Source organism: Mizuhopecten yessoensis, unplaced genomic scaffold, assembly GCF_002113885.1.
Source record: "Mizuhopecten yessoensis strain PY_sf001 unplaced genomic scaffold, ASM211388v2 scaffold9995, whole genome shotgun sequence".
Lineage (NCBI taxonomy): Eukaryota > Metazoa > Mollusca > Bivalvia > Pectinida > Pectinidae > Mizuhopecten > Mizuhopecten yessoensis.
The window spans coordinates 4329-21579 of NW_018408326.1; the positions used below are offsets into that span (position 1 = coordinate 4329).

The window sequence follows — 17251 nt, forward strand, 5'->3', positions numbered from 1 at the left end:
ATTTCTGTAACACTGAACAACAAACGACAGGTAGGAGTAATATAAACAGCTTCTGTCACACTGAACAACAAACAACAGGTAGGAGTAATGTAAACACCTTCTGTCACACTGAACAACAAATGACAAGTAGGAGGAATGTAAACAGCTTCTGTCACACTGAACAACAAACAACAGGTAGAAGTGATGTAAACAACTTCTGTGACACTGAACAACAAACAACAGGTAGGAGTAATGTTAACAGCTTCTGTCACACTGAACAACAAACAACAGGTAGGAGTAATGTTAACAGCTTCTGTCACACTGAACAACAAACAACAGGTAGGAGTAATGTAAACAGCTTCTGTCACACTGAACAACAAACGACAGGTAGGAGTAATGTTAACAGCTTCTGTCACACTGAACAACAAACAACAGGTAAGTGTAATGTAAACAGCTTATATTACACTGAACAACAAACGACAGGTAGGAGTAATGTAAACAGCTTCTGTCACACTGAACAACAAACAACAGGTAAGTGTAATGTCAACAGCTTCTGTCACACTGAACAACAAACAACAGGTAAGAAAAATCTGATTGGAATTCCTTTCTCTTTTTCTAGTGTTCTAAACATAATTCAGTAAAAAAGTAATAGCTAATAAAACAAATGTTCACTGTATTTACCAAACAAGAATTGATTGTGTTTGATATAAATGTATAATTAACCTGATACATACACAGTCAGTGCTGTTAACATTGATACTGGGTAAGTCTAGGAGGTACTTTACAATGTCCTCGCGGGCAAACAGGCAGGCCAGGATCAAAGGTGTCCTCATTGCCTACAGAAACAAAATACAAAGCTAGTGTTACATCAATCATTTATGTGTGAAACATTCATTTTCATTTGTTCAATCATTTAAACAAAGTGTAGCTTGTCGTATATTATTGTTAAAATGGACATATTAATTGAAATCTATTTTATCATATAACACATAATTAGTTCCATCAATATATGATGACATCACAATGTCCATTTTGTGTGATGTCACAATCTAGATTGTTTACCATGACAATTAAACATGGAAGAGGTGCGTACGCCCTCCCCTTGTATAACTGGTTCAATGATGAAAACGGTGGTAAAGGAAGAAGTCAAGTCAGAATCATAGTACGGAGATCATATTGTGTTGGCAAAGATACAAGCTTTATGAATCAATATATAGAGCGGCTATTTCAAAGATTTGAAAAGGCTGGAAACCATTACGACCAAACATTCCCTAGCCATAAAGAAAACACCCCTGAAATACTGGATAAAAGAAGTTGAAATCTGCATCATGTAAAAGGATTACATCTTACAATAGCATTAAACAGTCAATGGGGACACCACTACGCAGGATAAAGTGATACTCTGGGTGGGTGGGTGGGGGAACAAGCTCCGAATGCCATATGCCATCTGTTGCATGGGAAATCTGGAAGTTTCAGAAATTTATCTGAATCTTGCACATCACAAAGAAGAGACATGTTGGACATCAACATCGTTTGGGATAAAGGTCACAAAGTGTGAACAGGAAAGGCTACAAATCTTCCAATATTATAAAAATTGGAACATCACATTTCAAGGCGAGAATACTAACCAGCCCGTATGACCAAGAAATGAGTTGATCATAAACTCACAAGAAAATACACTAAAAGCATTACCAGCTCCCTATCAAAGGAACTTAGTTTATGAACAAGACCATTTGATGCTGACCAGGGGCAGAGAGGATTCATCAAATGTATTGTTAACAAGAGGCCTAGTTGGTCTCCATTGCTCACCTGTAATTCATCTCACATCTTCGACCTTCAAACAGGGTCAAGGTCAAATATATCTAAATATTGGTTGGCAAAATATCATAACACATTATGGATTATTGTTGTTAGATTGAATAACTCGACATCTTTTGAATCTTTGCTGAAAGATTTCAACTTTAGTTACTTATTTGAACAAACTTTATGGCCCTTAATTCCTTCAATGCCACTGGTAAATGACCGTGACTCTAAGCCCCTTGCTTATTCATAGGCAAGCAGTAATTCAAAGCTTTTTACACATTTGACTCCTGTGACTTTTAAAGTTGTTCAGGTAATTCCTCTAATCAAACCTGACTTGATAGCCCTTTATACAAGCATGCTACTGCACAAATATAAATATGACCATGATAATCTGACTTGTGTGACAAGGTTCCACAAGACTAAGATTTTATAATGTGACTTGTGACAAGGTTGCACAAGACCCAGATTTAACAATGCCTTACTTTGTCTCTGCAGTTGACCAGCATGTCTGGTCGGTGACAGGACTCAATGATATCCCTCACAGTAGACAACGGCTCCTGTCGCACACTGCGCTGTAAAGACCGCACCTCACTCTGTATAAAATATATCATTACAGTAATATGTACTGTGACTTTTGTCTTACACAATCAAATGTCTAACTTTTTAACCATCACTTAAAAAGAGTCTCATCCAGCCTTATTTATTACCAGGCAAACTTACCTCAAACACTTACATAAGCCTCCAGCCTTATTTATTACCAGGCAAACTTACCTCAAACACTTATATAAGGGTCCAGCCTTATTTATAACAAAAGGCCCATAGGGCCTGTATCGCTCACCTGAATATGTTTGAAATAATTGGTATGAAGTTAAGATATAGCACTCCATGGTAGGTGTTGTAATACATATGAAATTTCAGAAAGATCCATCCAGTACTTGAGATGTAACAAGTTTTAAACAGAGCCCCACCCTTATGCCCCTAGGGGGGTCATACCCACCGTTTATACAAAATTGAGTCCCCTTGACCAAAGGATGCTCCAGACTAAATAAGGATAAAATCCCTAAATCATGATGATCGAAGAAGGATTTTAAAGGTTTTACCTCTATTTCTCCTATTGGACCGTGCCCTTCTGCCCCCTGGGAGACCCCACCCACTGCTTATACAAATTTGAGTCCCCTTGGCCCAAGGATGCTCCAGCCTAATTAGGATAAAATCCCTTAATCCCTATGGTAGAAGAAGGATTTTAAAGAATAATTTGCTATGTTCCCCTATTGGGCCCCGCCCCTCAGGTCCCTGGGGGGTCAGACCCATGGTTTATACAAAATTGGTACCCCTTCACCTAAGGATGCTTCAGACTAAATATGGAATAAATCCTGTCATTCCTACAGAAGAAGAAGGATTTTTAAGAATTTGCTATATTTCCCATATTGGGCCCTGCCCCTCAGCCCCCAAGGGGGCCAGACCCACCGTTTACACAAAATTGGTTTCCCTTAACCCAAGGATGCAACAGCAAATATGGACGAAATCCTGTCAATCCTACAGAAGGAGAAGGATTTTAAAGAATAATTTGCTATGTTCCCCTATTGGGCTGGCCGCCCCTCGGGCCCTTTAGGGGCCAAACCCACGGTTTATACAAAACTGAGTCCCCTTGGCCCAAGGATGCTCAAGACCAAATTAGGATAAAATCCCTTTATCCCTACTGCAGAAGAAGGATTTTAAAGATTTTACGTCTATTTCTCCTATTGGGCCCCGCCCCTCTGCCCCCAGGGGGGCCAAACCCACCATTTATACAAAACTGAGTCCCCTTGGCCCAAGGATGCTCCAGACCAAATTAGGATAAAATCTACTTGGCTGTTCAGGACAAGTAGCGTTTTAAAGGAAAAGTTGAAGTGTATGTTGGTTATCATGAATCTTACTTATGCTCAATGATTCATCAATTTTATTGAGCCAATTTGTAAGGTTTCTACAGGACAAGTAGCGTTTTAAAGGAAAAGTTGAAGTGTATGTTGGTTATCATGAATCTTACTTATGCTCAATGATTCATCAATTTTATTGAGCCAATTTGTAAGGTTTCTATATGTCAAATTCCTATGAGATATTGACCCCATGAAAAGATATATGGTAAACAATTCTTACAACATGTTAAATATCTACTTATCATCAATGAGGATTTACAGCACAGAGAGAAGCTTATCAATGAGGACTTACAGCACAAAGAGAAGCTGATCAATGAGGACTTACAGCACAGAGAGAAGCTTATCAATGAGGACTAACAGCACAGAGAGAAGCTGATCAATGAGGACTAACAGCACAGAGAGAAGCTGACCAATGAGGACTTACAGCACAGAGAGAAGCTGATCAATGATCTGTGATACCATTTCTATGTTAGATACTAACTAACTTTGTCATAGGTAGTCAATAAAACCACACTGCAGCCAGGGTTACATCTGTAGATGTCTTCTTTAATTTGTAGCCTCCTATCAGGGGCCATTATCAGAACAATGGAGGATCGTATTCATGTACAAAATGAAGTTTTACCTCATGGGGATTTTTCTAAATCATGCAAAATCTACCAACATGATCCTGAGAGTGTTGTCTTTGTTGGGCATTTAATAAAATTGCAACAAATAGTTTTCTAGACCAAGGCTTGCTTCAAGCTGATGGTTCTAGACATTCAGGAATCCCACATACTCATACTCTAGGAAAATGATTCTTTTTTACCGATCCTATCCTGGAGACTGTTGATAATATTTTAAATGTTAACAATTGTGTCAAATTCTCAGAAATAGGTGACAAAGAGCAAACGAAGGTTATTCTTGGTAAAAGATTTGGCAATATTACCTTTTCAAATATACAGTGGGCAGAAATGATGAAGTCAGAGTGTTAACAAAAAGATCCGGAATATGTATTAAGTTATGTATGAAAATACAAAAACTACTGAACAAATACCCAAGGGGGTGACAGAGGAATCCTATACCCCAAGGAAGATAGAGAAATCTTAAAAAGATTAAATGGGAGATAATTAATGGAATGTTTGGAGAATAAGTCATTAATAAAACAAATTATTCAGTTGAGGTACTTCACCTGAAAAGTGGGCAGCCATTCGATGAAGTTGAGGGCATCATCTGTTTCATTACCAGCGGCATAGATAAAGGAATCCCTGTACTGAAAGTGTAAACTGTATAGATAATGGTCAACTCTAGTGATTTTACCTACCAATATAGCAACATATATAAAGGGATCCCTGTACTGAAAGTGTAAACTGTATAGATAATGGTCAACTCTAGTGATTTTACCTACCAATATAGCAACATATATAAAGGGATCCCTGTACTGAAAGTGTAAACTGTATAGATAATGGTCAACTCTAGTGATTTTACCTACCAATATAGCAACATATATAAAGGGATCCCTGTACTGAAAGTGTAAACTGTATAGATAATGGTCAACTCTAGTGATTTTACCTACCAATATAGCAACATATATAAAGGGATCCCTGTACTGAAAGTGTAAACTGTATAGATAATGGTCAACTCTAGTGATTTTACCTACCAATATAGCAACATATATAAAGGGATCCCTGTACTGAAAGTGTAAACTGTATAGATAATGGTCAACTCTAGTGATTTTACCTACCAATATAGCAACATATATAAAGGGATCCCTGTACTGAAAGTGTAAACTGTATAGATAATGGTCAACTCTAGTGATTTTACCTACCAATATAGCAACATATATAAAGGGATCCCTGTACTGAAAGTGTAAACTGTATAGATAATGGTCAACTCTAGTGATTTTACCTACCAATATAGCAACATATATAAAGGGATCCCTGTACTGAAAGTGTAAACTGTATAGATAATGGTCAACTCTAGTGATTTTACCTACCAATATAGCAACATATATAAAGGGATCCCTGTACTGAAAGTGTAAACTGTATAGATAATGGTCAACTCTAGTGATTTTACCTACCAATATAGCAACATATATAAAGGGATCCCTGTACTGAAAGTGTAAACTGTATAGATAATGGTCAACTCTAGTGATTTTACCTACCAATATAGCAACATATATAAAGGGATCCCTGTACTGAAAGTGTAAACTGTATAGATAATGGTCAACTCTAGTGATTTTACCTACCAATATAGCAACATATATAAAGGGATCCCTGTACTGAAAGTGTAAACTGTATAGATAATGGTCAACTCTAGTGATTTTACCTACCAATATAGCAACATATATAAAGGGATCCCTGTACTGAAAGTGTAAACTGTATAGATAATGGTCAACTCTAGTGATTTTACCTACCAATATAGCAACATATATAAAGGGATCCCTGTACTGAAAGTGTAAACTGTATAGATAATGGTCAACTCTAGTGATTTTACCTACCAATATAGCAACATATATAAAGGGATCCCTGTACTGAAAGTGTAAACTGTATAGATAATGGTCAACTCTAGTGATTTTACCTACCAATATAGCAACATATATAAAGGGATCCCTGTACTGAAAGTGTAAACTGTATAGATAATGGTCAACTCTAGTGATTTTACCTACCAATATAGCAACATATATAAAGGGATCCCTGTACTGAAAGTGTAAACTGTATAGATAATGGTCAACTCTAGTGATTTTACCTACCAATATAGCAACATATATAAAGGGATCCCTGTACTGAAAGTGTAAACTGTATAGATAATGGTCAACTCTAGTGATTTTACCTACCAATATAGCAACATATATAAAGGGATCCCTGTACTGAAAGTGTAAACTGTATAGATAATGGTCAACTCTAGTGATTTTACCTACCAATATAGCAACATATATAAAGGGATCCCTGTACTGAAAGTGTAAACTGTATAGATAATGGTCAACTCTAGTGATTTTACCTACCAATATAGCAACATATATAAAGGGATCCCTGTACTGAAAGTGTAAACTGTATAGATAATGGTCAACTCTAGTGATTTTACCTACCAATATAGCAACATATATAAAGGGATCCCTGTACTGAAAGTGTAAACTGTATAGATAATGGTCAACTCTAGTGATTTTACCTACCAATATAGCAACATATATAAAGGGATCCCTGTACTGAAAGTGTAAACTGTATAGATAATGGTCAACTCTAGTGATTTTACCTACCAATATAGCAACATATATAAAGGGATCCCTGTACTGAAAGTGTAAACTGTATAGATAATGGTCAACTCTAGTGATTTTACCTACCAATATAGCAACATATATAAAGGGATCCCTGTACTGAAAGTGTAAACTGTATAGATAATGGTCAACTCTAGTGATTTTACCTACCAATATAGCAACATATATAAAGGGATCCCTGTACTGAAAGTGTAAACTGTATAGATAATGGTCAACTCTAGTGATTTTACCTACCAATATAGCAACATATATAAAGGGATCCCTGTACTGAAAGTGTAAACTGTATAGATAATGGTCAACTCTAGTGATTTTACCTACCAATATAGCAACATATATAAAGGGATCCCTGTACTGAAAGTGTAAACTGTATAGATAATGGTCAACTCTAGTGATTTTACCTACCAATATAGCAACATATATAAAGGGATCCCTGTACTGAAAGTGTAAACTGTATAGATAATGGTCAACTCTAGTGATTTTACCTACCAATATAGCAACATATATAAAGGGATCCCTGTACTGAAAGTGTAAACTGTATAGATAATGGTCAACTCTAGTGATTTTACCTACCAATATAGCAACATATATAAAGGGATCCCTGTACTGAAAGTGTAAACTGTATAGATAATGGTCAACTCTAGTGATTTTACCTACCAATATAGCAACATATATAAAGGGATCCCTGTACTGAAAGTGTAAACTGTATAGATAATGGTCAACTCTAGTGATTTTACCTACCAATATAGCAACATATATAAAGGGATCCCTGTACTGAAAGTGTAAACTGTATAGATAATGGTCAACTCTAGTGATTTTACCTACCAATATAGCAACATATATAAAGGGATCCCTGTACTGAAAGTGTAAACTGTATAGATAATGGTCAACTCTAGTGATTTTACCTACCAATATAGCAACATATATAAAGGGATCCCTGTACTGAAAGTGTAAACTGTATAGATAATGGTCAACTCTAGTGATTTTACCTACCAATATAGCAACATATATAAAGGGATCCCTGTACTGAAAGTGTAAACTGTATAGATAATGGTCAACTCTAGTGATTTTACCTACCAATATAGCAACATATATAAAGGGATCCCTGTACTGAAAGTGTAAACTGTATAGATAATGGTCAACTCTAGTGATTTTACCTACCAATATAGCAACATATATAAAGGGATCCCTGTACTGAAAGTGTAAACTGTATAGATAATGGTCAACTCTAGTGATTTTACCTACCAATATAGCAACATATATAAAGGGATCCCTGTACTGAAAGTGTAAACTGTATAGATAATGGTCAACTCTAGTGATTTTACCTACCAATATAGCAACATATATAAAGGGATCCCTGTACTGAAAGTGTAAACTGTATAGATAATGGTCAACTCTAGTGATTTTACCTACCAATATAGCAACATATATAAAGGGATCCCTGTACTGAAAGTGTAAACTGTATAGATAATGGTCAACTCTAGTGATTTTACCTACCAATATAGCAACATATATAAAGGGATCCCTGTACTGAAAGTGTAAACTGTATAGATAATGGTCAACTCTAGTGATTTTACCTACCAATATAGCAACATATATAAAGGGATCCCTGTACTGAAAGTGTAAACTGTATAGATAATGGTCAACTCTAGTGATTTTACCTACCAATATAGCAACATATATAAAGGGATCCCTGTACTGAAAGTGTAAACTGTATAGATAATGGTCAACTCTAGTGATTTTACCTACCAATATAGCAACATATATAAAGGGATCCCTGTACTGAAAGTGTAAACTGTATAGATAATGGTCAACTCTACTGATTTCCAACAGCAAAGTAGAAACATTGATTTAATCAAGTCTTGATGATAATTCACTCCAATATACAAAGGTTTACAATTATTGACTTCTTTGAGGTCAATCAGAGTAAAAAATATAATCATCCACAGGAGAATGATATTTACCAGTGCCAGATGTTCCAAAACTTCAAGAGATGAACAAAACACACAGAGTTACCAAGGAGTAATGTTGATATGTATAATCATGATCTGTCTATAACCTTGATGAAGCACATCTAATTACCTAAATGCTATGTAGATTTCTTATTTATTTTTTATTGATTAATGTCTTTTTGTTATTGTTTTTGTTTTTAGTTGGTTTTTTTTGGGGGGGGGGGGGGGGGGGGGGGGGGTCATTTGTATGTTTTCATGTCTACAAATATATTTTTAAATATGATTTGACATTGATTTATTATATAGATATTGCATATTGCAAATTTAAAATGTACCAATGTCTTATGACACAAAATTGAGAATTATTTTTCTTCAAATTAAACAAACAACTTCTATATTACATGTACTGTCTTATACAGAAATTACAGGGGAAAAAACAAAAACATATACACAAGTTTACATGGAATACCCCAAGCATAAAGAGCTATGTACAAAACTGTAAAATTCATCAATAAAGATATGAAAATTATAATATGTACAAATATAAACAACATTTATACAGAATGTCAATCCAATTCTTTTCAGTTAATTTCACACAACTTAATACACAATAAAGGGTAAATAAAAACAACTATAATACAGCATTAAAAAAGTGCTTTAATTGAGGAAAAAAAAGGAATTTCATTTGTAAAAGGTAACAAAGTAAGCAAAGGCCGGCTATAATGTCTAGAGTTTAGGTAATGGATACCAGTAAAGATAAATGGAAAAAAGAGGAAAAGCAGATAGTTGATAAAAAGTGTTCACACAAAAGATACTAAACAAAATTTCTTACGTTAATCCATCCCTTTCAGATTTTACAATAAAATTAAATAAGAATCAAAAGGGTATCTAAAATGTCTATAACAGCATATGTGAAAACACAAACAAGACATTCAAAACAGATTGATTTTAGCTGATTTTTCCAGTTGAATATTAAGTGTTTTGGAAGGAATTTATTAAAGTTTTACAATATTAATGTTCATATTTCTGTTTTTCACATGCTATATATGATAATGATATTTTGTGTAAGATGTTAAACTGGAAGTCAGTGTTAGGACTGACAACATTTGTTTTTGTTTTTTGTGTACAATGTAAATTCATAAAGACATATTGTGTTACGAATGTAATAAGTTATCACAGTGTCAACACAGTAATCATTTCATTCTGTGTGCAGTTCATTGCAATCTCACTTTCCATATATGTCCATGTGAAGTAGGTAGGTACAGAATAAATAAGATCCTAAGACTTCAATACTAGCAGCTTTCACCCTTTACAGGGCCCTTCAAACAAACCCTAAGTCCTGTGAAGGGTGAAAGCTGTTAGTTTTGAAGTTGGTTATTAGATCTTATTTTTCATATATTTTTTATTTTTCATATTTTTCATACTAAAACGTATCATGTTCTCATTTTTCGGTAGAGTTATTATTAATCTTCAGACCCTTTGTATACATAACATGTATCTGTGTGTAGCTATGTGTAAATCATCTGAAGATTGATAATGTCAGCTCTAATGCTTGGCAGATCTATGTGTTTCTGTTTTTTTAACCTTCAATATATATAATATATAGATATATTTATGTGATGGTGTCGTTATACATGTTTGTGTTGTGTTATTACACATATATTTGTTACTATTAATCATTTCTTTTATGTCATAACACTTGTTTCTGATGTTGTGTTATGCTATAAACTATACAGATAATTGTACTTTGTACTGGTACAATGTAAGTGTATACTGGTACAATGTAAGTGTGTACTGGTACAATGTAAGGGTGTACTGGTATAATGTAAGTGTGAACTGGTACAATGTAAGTTTGTACTGGTACAATGTAAGGGTGTACTGGTATAATGTAAGTGTGAACTGGTACAATGTAAGTTTGTACTGGTACAATGTAAGGGTGTACTGGTATAATGTAAGTGTATACTGGTATAATGTAAGTGTGCACTGGTACAATGTAAGGGTGTACTGGTACAATGTTAGTGTGTACTAGTACAATGTAAGTGTGTATTGGTACATTGTTAGTGTGTACTGGTTCAATGTAACGGTGTACTGGTATAATGCAAGTGTGTACTGCTACAATGTAAGTGTGTACTGCTACAATGTAAGGGTATACTGCTACAATGTAAGTGTGTAGTGGTACAATGTAAGTGTGTACTGCTACAATGTTAGTGTGTACTGCTACAATGTAAGGGTATACTGCTACAATGTAAGTGTGTACTGGTACAATGTAAGGGTGTGCTGGTACAATGTAAGTGTGTACTGGTACAATGTAAGGGTGTACTGCTACAATGTTAGTGTGTACTGCTACAATGTTAGTGTGTACTGCTACAATGTTAGTGTGTACTGCTACAATGTAAGGGTATACTGCTACAATGTAAGTGTGTAGTGGTACAATGTAAGTGTGTACTGCTACAATGTTAGTGTGTACTGCTACAATGTAAGTGTGTACTGGTACAACGTAAGGGTGTACTGGTACATTGTTAGTGTGTACTGCTACAATGTAAGTGTGTACTGGTACAATGTAAGTGTGTACTAGTACAATGTAAGTGTATACTGGTACAATGTAAGTGTGTACTGCTACAATGTAAGTGTGTACTGCTACAACGTAAGGGTGTACTGGTACAATGTTAGTGTGTACTAGTACAATGTAAGTGTGTATTGGTACATTGTTAGTGTGTACTGGTTCAATGTAACGGTGTACTGGTATAATGCAAGTGTGTACTGCTACAATGTAAGTGTGTACTGCTACAATGTTAGTGTGTACTGCTACAATGTAAGGGTATACTGCTACAATGTAAGTGTGTACTGGTACAATGTAAGGGTGTACTGGTATAATGTAAGTGTGAACTGGTACAATGTAAGTTTGTACTGGTACAATGTAAGGGTGTACTGGTATAATGTAAGTGTGAACTGGTACAATGTAAGTTTGTACTGGTACAATGTAAGGGTGTACTGGTATAATGTAAGTGTATACTGGTATAATGTAAGTGTGCACTGGTACAATGTAAGGGTGTACTGGTACAATGTTAGTGTGTACTAGTACAATGTAAGTGTGTATTGGTACATTGTTAGTGTGTACTGGTTCAATGTAACGGTGTACTGGTATAATGCAAGTGTGTACTGCTACAATGTAAGTGTGTACTGCTACAATGTAAGGGTATACTGCTACAATGTAAGTGTGTACTGGTACAATGTAAGTGTGTACTAGTACAATGTAAGTGTATACTGGTACAATGTAAGTGTGTACTGGTACAATGTAAGGGTGTACTGCTACAATGTTAGTGTGTACTGCTACAATGTAAGTGTGTACTGCTACAATGTTAGTGTGTACTGCTACAATGTAAGTGTGTACTGGTACAATGTAAGTGTGTACTAGTACAATGTAAGTGTATACTGGTACAATGTAAGTGTGTACTGGTACCATGTATGTGTGTACTGGTACAATGTAAGGGTGTACTGGTATAATGTAAGTGTGAACTGGTACAATGTAAGTGTGTACTGGTACAATGTAAGTGTGTACTAGTACAATGTAAGTGTATACTGGTACAATGTAAGTGTGTACTGGTACCATGTATGTGTGTACTGGTACAATGTAAGGGTGTACTGGTATAATGTAAGTGTGAACTGGTACAATGTAAGTTTGTACTGGTACAATGTAAGGGTGTACTGGTATAATGTAAGTGTATACTGGTATAATGTAAGTGTGCACTGGTACAATGTAAGGGTGTACTGGTACAATGTTAGCGTGTACTAGTACAATGTAAGTGTGTACTGGTACAATGTAAGTGTGAACTGGTATAATGTAAGGGTGTACTGGTACAATGTAAGTGTATACTGGTAAAATATAAGTGTGAACTGGTACAATGTAAGGGTGTACTGGTACATAGTGTGGACTGGTACAGTGTAAGTGTGTACTGCTACAATGTAAGTGTGTACTGCTACAATGTAAGGGTATACTGCTACAATGTAAGGGTGTACTGGTACAATGTAAGTGTGTACTGGTACAACGTAAGGGTGTACTGGTACATTGTTAGTGTGTACTGCTACAATGTAAGTGTGTACTGCTACAATGTTAGTGTGTACTGCTACAATGTTAGTGTGTACTGCTACAATGTAAGGGTATACTGCTACAATGTAAGTGTGTACTGGTACAATGTAAGTGTGTACTGCTACAATGTTAGTGTGTACCGCTACAATGTTAGTGTGTACTGCTACAATGTAAGGGTATACTGCTACAATGTAAGTGTGTACTGGTACAACGTAAGGGTGTACTGGTACATTATTATTGTGTACTGCTACAATGTAAGTGTGTACTGCTACAATGTAAGTGTGTACTGATACAACAAAAGGGTGTACTGGTACAATGTAAGTGTGTACTGGTACATTGTAAGTGTGAACTGGTACAATGTAAGGGTGTATTGGTACATTATTAGTGTGTACTGCTACAATGTAGGTGTGTATTGGTACATTGTTAGTGTGTACTGGTACATTGTAAGTGTGAACTGGTACAATGTAAGTGTGTACTGGAACATTGTAATGTGTACTGGTACAACGTAAGGGTGTACTGGTACAATGTTAGTGTGTACTGGTATAATGTAAGGGTGTACTGGTACAATTTCAGTGTGTACTTGTACGTGTACTGCTACAATGTAAGTGTTTACTGATACAACAAAAGGGTGTACTGGTACAATTTAAGTGTGTACTGGTACATTGTAAGTGTGAACTGGTACAATGTTAGTGTGTACTGGTACAATGTAAGGGAATACTGGAACATTGTTAGAGTGTACTGGTACAATGTAAGGGTGTACTGGAACATTGTTAGTGTGTACTGGTACAATGTAAGGGAATACTGGAACATTGTTAGAGTGTACTGGTACAATGTAAGGGTGAACTGCTACAATGTAAGTGTGTACTGGTACAACGTTAGGGTGTACTGGTACATTGTTAGTGTGTACTGGTACAATGTTAGTATGTACTGGTACAATGTAAGTGTGAACTGGTACAATGTTAGTGTGTACTGGAACAAGTGTAAGTGTGCACTGGTACAACGTAAGGGTGTACTGGTACAACGTAAGGGTGTAATGGTACAATGTTAGTGTGTACTAGTACCACTTACATTGTAGCAGTACACACTAACAATGTACCAGTATACTCTTACATTGTAGCAGTACACACTAACAATGTACCAGTATACCCTTACGTTGTACCAGTACACCCTTACGTTGTACCAGTACACATTACAATGTTCCAGTACACACTTACAATGTTCCAGTACACACTAACAATGTTCCAGTACACCCTTACATTGTACCAGTTCACACTTACATTGTACCAGTATACACTTACATTGTACCAGTACACCCTTTTGTTGTATCAGTAAACACTTACATTGTAGCAGTACACCCTTACATTGCACTAGTACACACTAACATTGTAAAAGTACACCCTTACGTATTGTACCAGTACACACTTATATTGTACAAGTACACACTTACATTGTAGCAGTTCACCCTTACGTTGTACCAGTACACACTTACATTGTTAGTGTGTACTAGTACAATGTAAGGGTGTAATGCTACAATGTAAGTGTGTACTGATACAACAAAAGTGTGTACTGGTACAATGTAAGGGAATACTGGAACATTGTTAGAGTGTACTGGTACAATGTAAGGGTGAACTGCTACAATGTAAGTGTGTACTTGTACAATATAAGTGTGTACTGGTACAATACGTAAGGGTGTACTTTTACAATGTTAGTGTGTACTAGTACAATGTAAGTGTGTACTGGTACAACATAAGGGTTTACTGGTACATTGTTAGTGTGTACTGCTACAATGTAAGTGTGTACTTGTACAATGTAAGTGTAAACTGGTACAATGTAAGGGTGTAGTGTGTACTGGTACATTGTAAGTGTGAACTGGTACAATGTAAGTGTGTACTGGAACATTGTAAGTGTGTACTGGAACATTGTAATGTGTACTGGTACAACGTAAGGGTGAACTGCTACAATGTAAGGGTGTACTGGTACAATTTCAGTGTGTACTTGTACAATGAAGTGTGTACTGGTACAATGTAAGTGTGAACTGGTACAATGTAAGGGTGTAGTGTGTACTGGTACATTGTAAGTGTGAACTGGTACAATGTTAGTGTGTACTGGTATAATGTAAGGGTGTACTGGTACAATTTGAGTGTGTACTTGTACAATGTAAGGGTGTACTGCTACAATGTAAGTGTTTACTGATACAACAAAAGGGTGTACTGGTACAATGTAAGGGTGAACTGCTACAATGTAAGTGTGTACTGCTACAATGTAAGTGTGTACTGCTACAACGTAAGGGTGTACCGGTACATTGTTAGTGTGTACTAGTACAACGTAAGGGTGTACTGGTACAACGTAAGGGTGTACTGGTACATTATTAGTGTGTACTGCTACAATGTAGGTGTGTATTGGTACATTGTTAGTGTGTACTGGTACATTGTAAGTGTGAACTGGTACATTGTTTGTGTGTACTGGTACAATGTAAGGGTGTACTGGTACAATTTCAGTGTGTACTTGTACAATGAAGTGTGTACTGGTACAATGTAAGTGTGTCTGCTACATTGTAAGTGTGTACTGGTACATTGTAAGTGTGAACTGGTACATTGTTTGTGTGTACTGGTACAATGTAAGGGTGAACTGCTACAATGTAAGTGTGTACTGCTACAACGTAAGGGTGTACCGGTACATTGTTAGTGTGTACTAGTACAACGTAAGGGTGTACTGGTACAACGTAAGGGTGTACTTTTACAATGTTAGTGTGTACTAGTACCACTTACATTGTAGCAGTACACCCTTACATTGTACAATTACACACTTACATTGTACCAGTACACACTAACAATGTACCAGTAAACCCTTATGTTGTACCAGTACACACTTACATTGTTAGTGTGTACTAGTACAACGTAAGGGTGTACTGGTACATTATTAGTGTGTACTGGTAGAATGTAAGTGTGTACTGGTACAACGTAAGGGTGTACTTTTACAATGTTAGTGTGTACTAGTACAATGTAAGGGTGTACTGCTACAATGTAAGTGTATACTGGAACAATGTAAGTGTGAACTGGTACATTGTAAGTGTGAACTGGTACAATGTAAGTGGGTACTGGTATAATGTAAGTGTGTACTGCTACAACGTAAGGGTGTACCGGTACATTGTTAGTGTGTACTAGTGCAATGTAAGGGTGTACTGCTACAATGTAAGTGGGTACTGGTATAATGTAAGTGTGTACTGCTACAATGTAAGTGGGTACTGGTATAATGTAAGTGTGGTGTGTACTGGTACATTGTAAGTGTGAACTGGTACAATGTAAGTGTGTACTGGTATAATGTAAGTGTGTACTGGTACAATTTAAGTGTCTACTGGTACAATGTAAGTGTGTACTGGTACAATTTAAGTGTGTACTGGTACAATGTAAGTGTGTACTGGTACATTGTAAGTGTGAACTGGTACAATGTTAGTGTGAACTGGAACATTGTTAGTTTGTACTGGAACATTGTAAGTGTGAACTAGTACAATGATAGTGTGTACTGGTACAATGCAAGTGTGTATTTGTACAATGTAAGGGTATGTAAGTGTGTACTGGTACAATCTAAGTGTGCACTGGTACAATGATAGTGTGTACTGCTACAATGGAAGTGTGTACTGGTACAAGGTCAGTGTGAACTGGTACAATGTTAGTGTGAACTGGAACATTGTTAGTTTGTACTGGAACATTGTAAGTGTGATCTAGTACAATGATAGTGTGTACTGCTACAATGTAAGTGTGTACTGGTACAAGGTAAGTGTGAACTGGTACAATGTTAGTGTGTACTGGAACATTGTTAGTGTGTACTGGAACATTGTAAGTGTGAACTAGTACAATGATAGTGTGTACTGCTACAATGTAAGTGTGTACTGGTACAATGTAAGTGTGAACTGGTACAATGTTAGTGTGTACTGGAACATTGTTAGTGTGTACTGGTACATTGTAAGTGTGAACTAGTACAATGTTAGTGTGTATTGGTACATTGTTAGTGTGTACTGGTTCAATGTAACGGTGTACTGGTATAATGCAAGTGTGTACTGCTACAATGTAAGTGTGTACTGGTACAATGTAAGTGTGAACTGGTATAATGTAAGTGTGTACTGGCATAATGTAAGGGTGTACTGGTACAATTTCAGTGTGTACTTGTACAATGTAAGTGTAAACTGGTACAATGTAAGGGTGTACTGGTACAATGTAAGGGTGTACTGGTACAATGTAAGTGTGTACTGGTACAATGTAAGTGTGAA

General features: G+C 36.1%; 1 protein-coding gene across 1 annotated transcript in view; it reads right to left on the reverse strand.

Annotated features, from left to right (window-relative positions):
* The window catches only part of LOC110459278 (tankyrase-1-like), a gene marked incomplete at its 3' end in the record, with an annotated part of 70827 nt that overhangs the window by 4091 nt on the left and 49485 nt on the right, over window positions 1-17251 (reverse strand). The window contains exons 16-18 of the mRNA XM_021511461.1: window positions 4867-4947; window positions 2265-2375; window positions 714-815 (exon numbers count right to left, since the gene is read on the reverse strand). Coding sequence (XP_021367136.1) covers window positions 714-815; window positions 2265-2375; window positions 4867-4947 — 294 coding nt within the window. The remainder of the gene's footprint in view (window positions 1-713; window positions 816-2264; window positions 2376-4866; window positions 4948-17251) is intronic.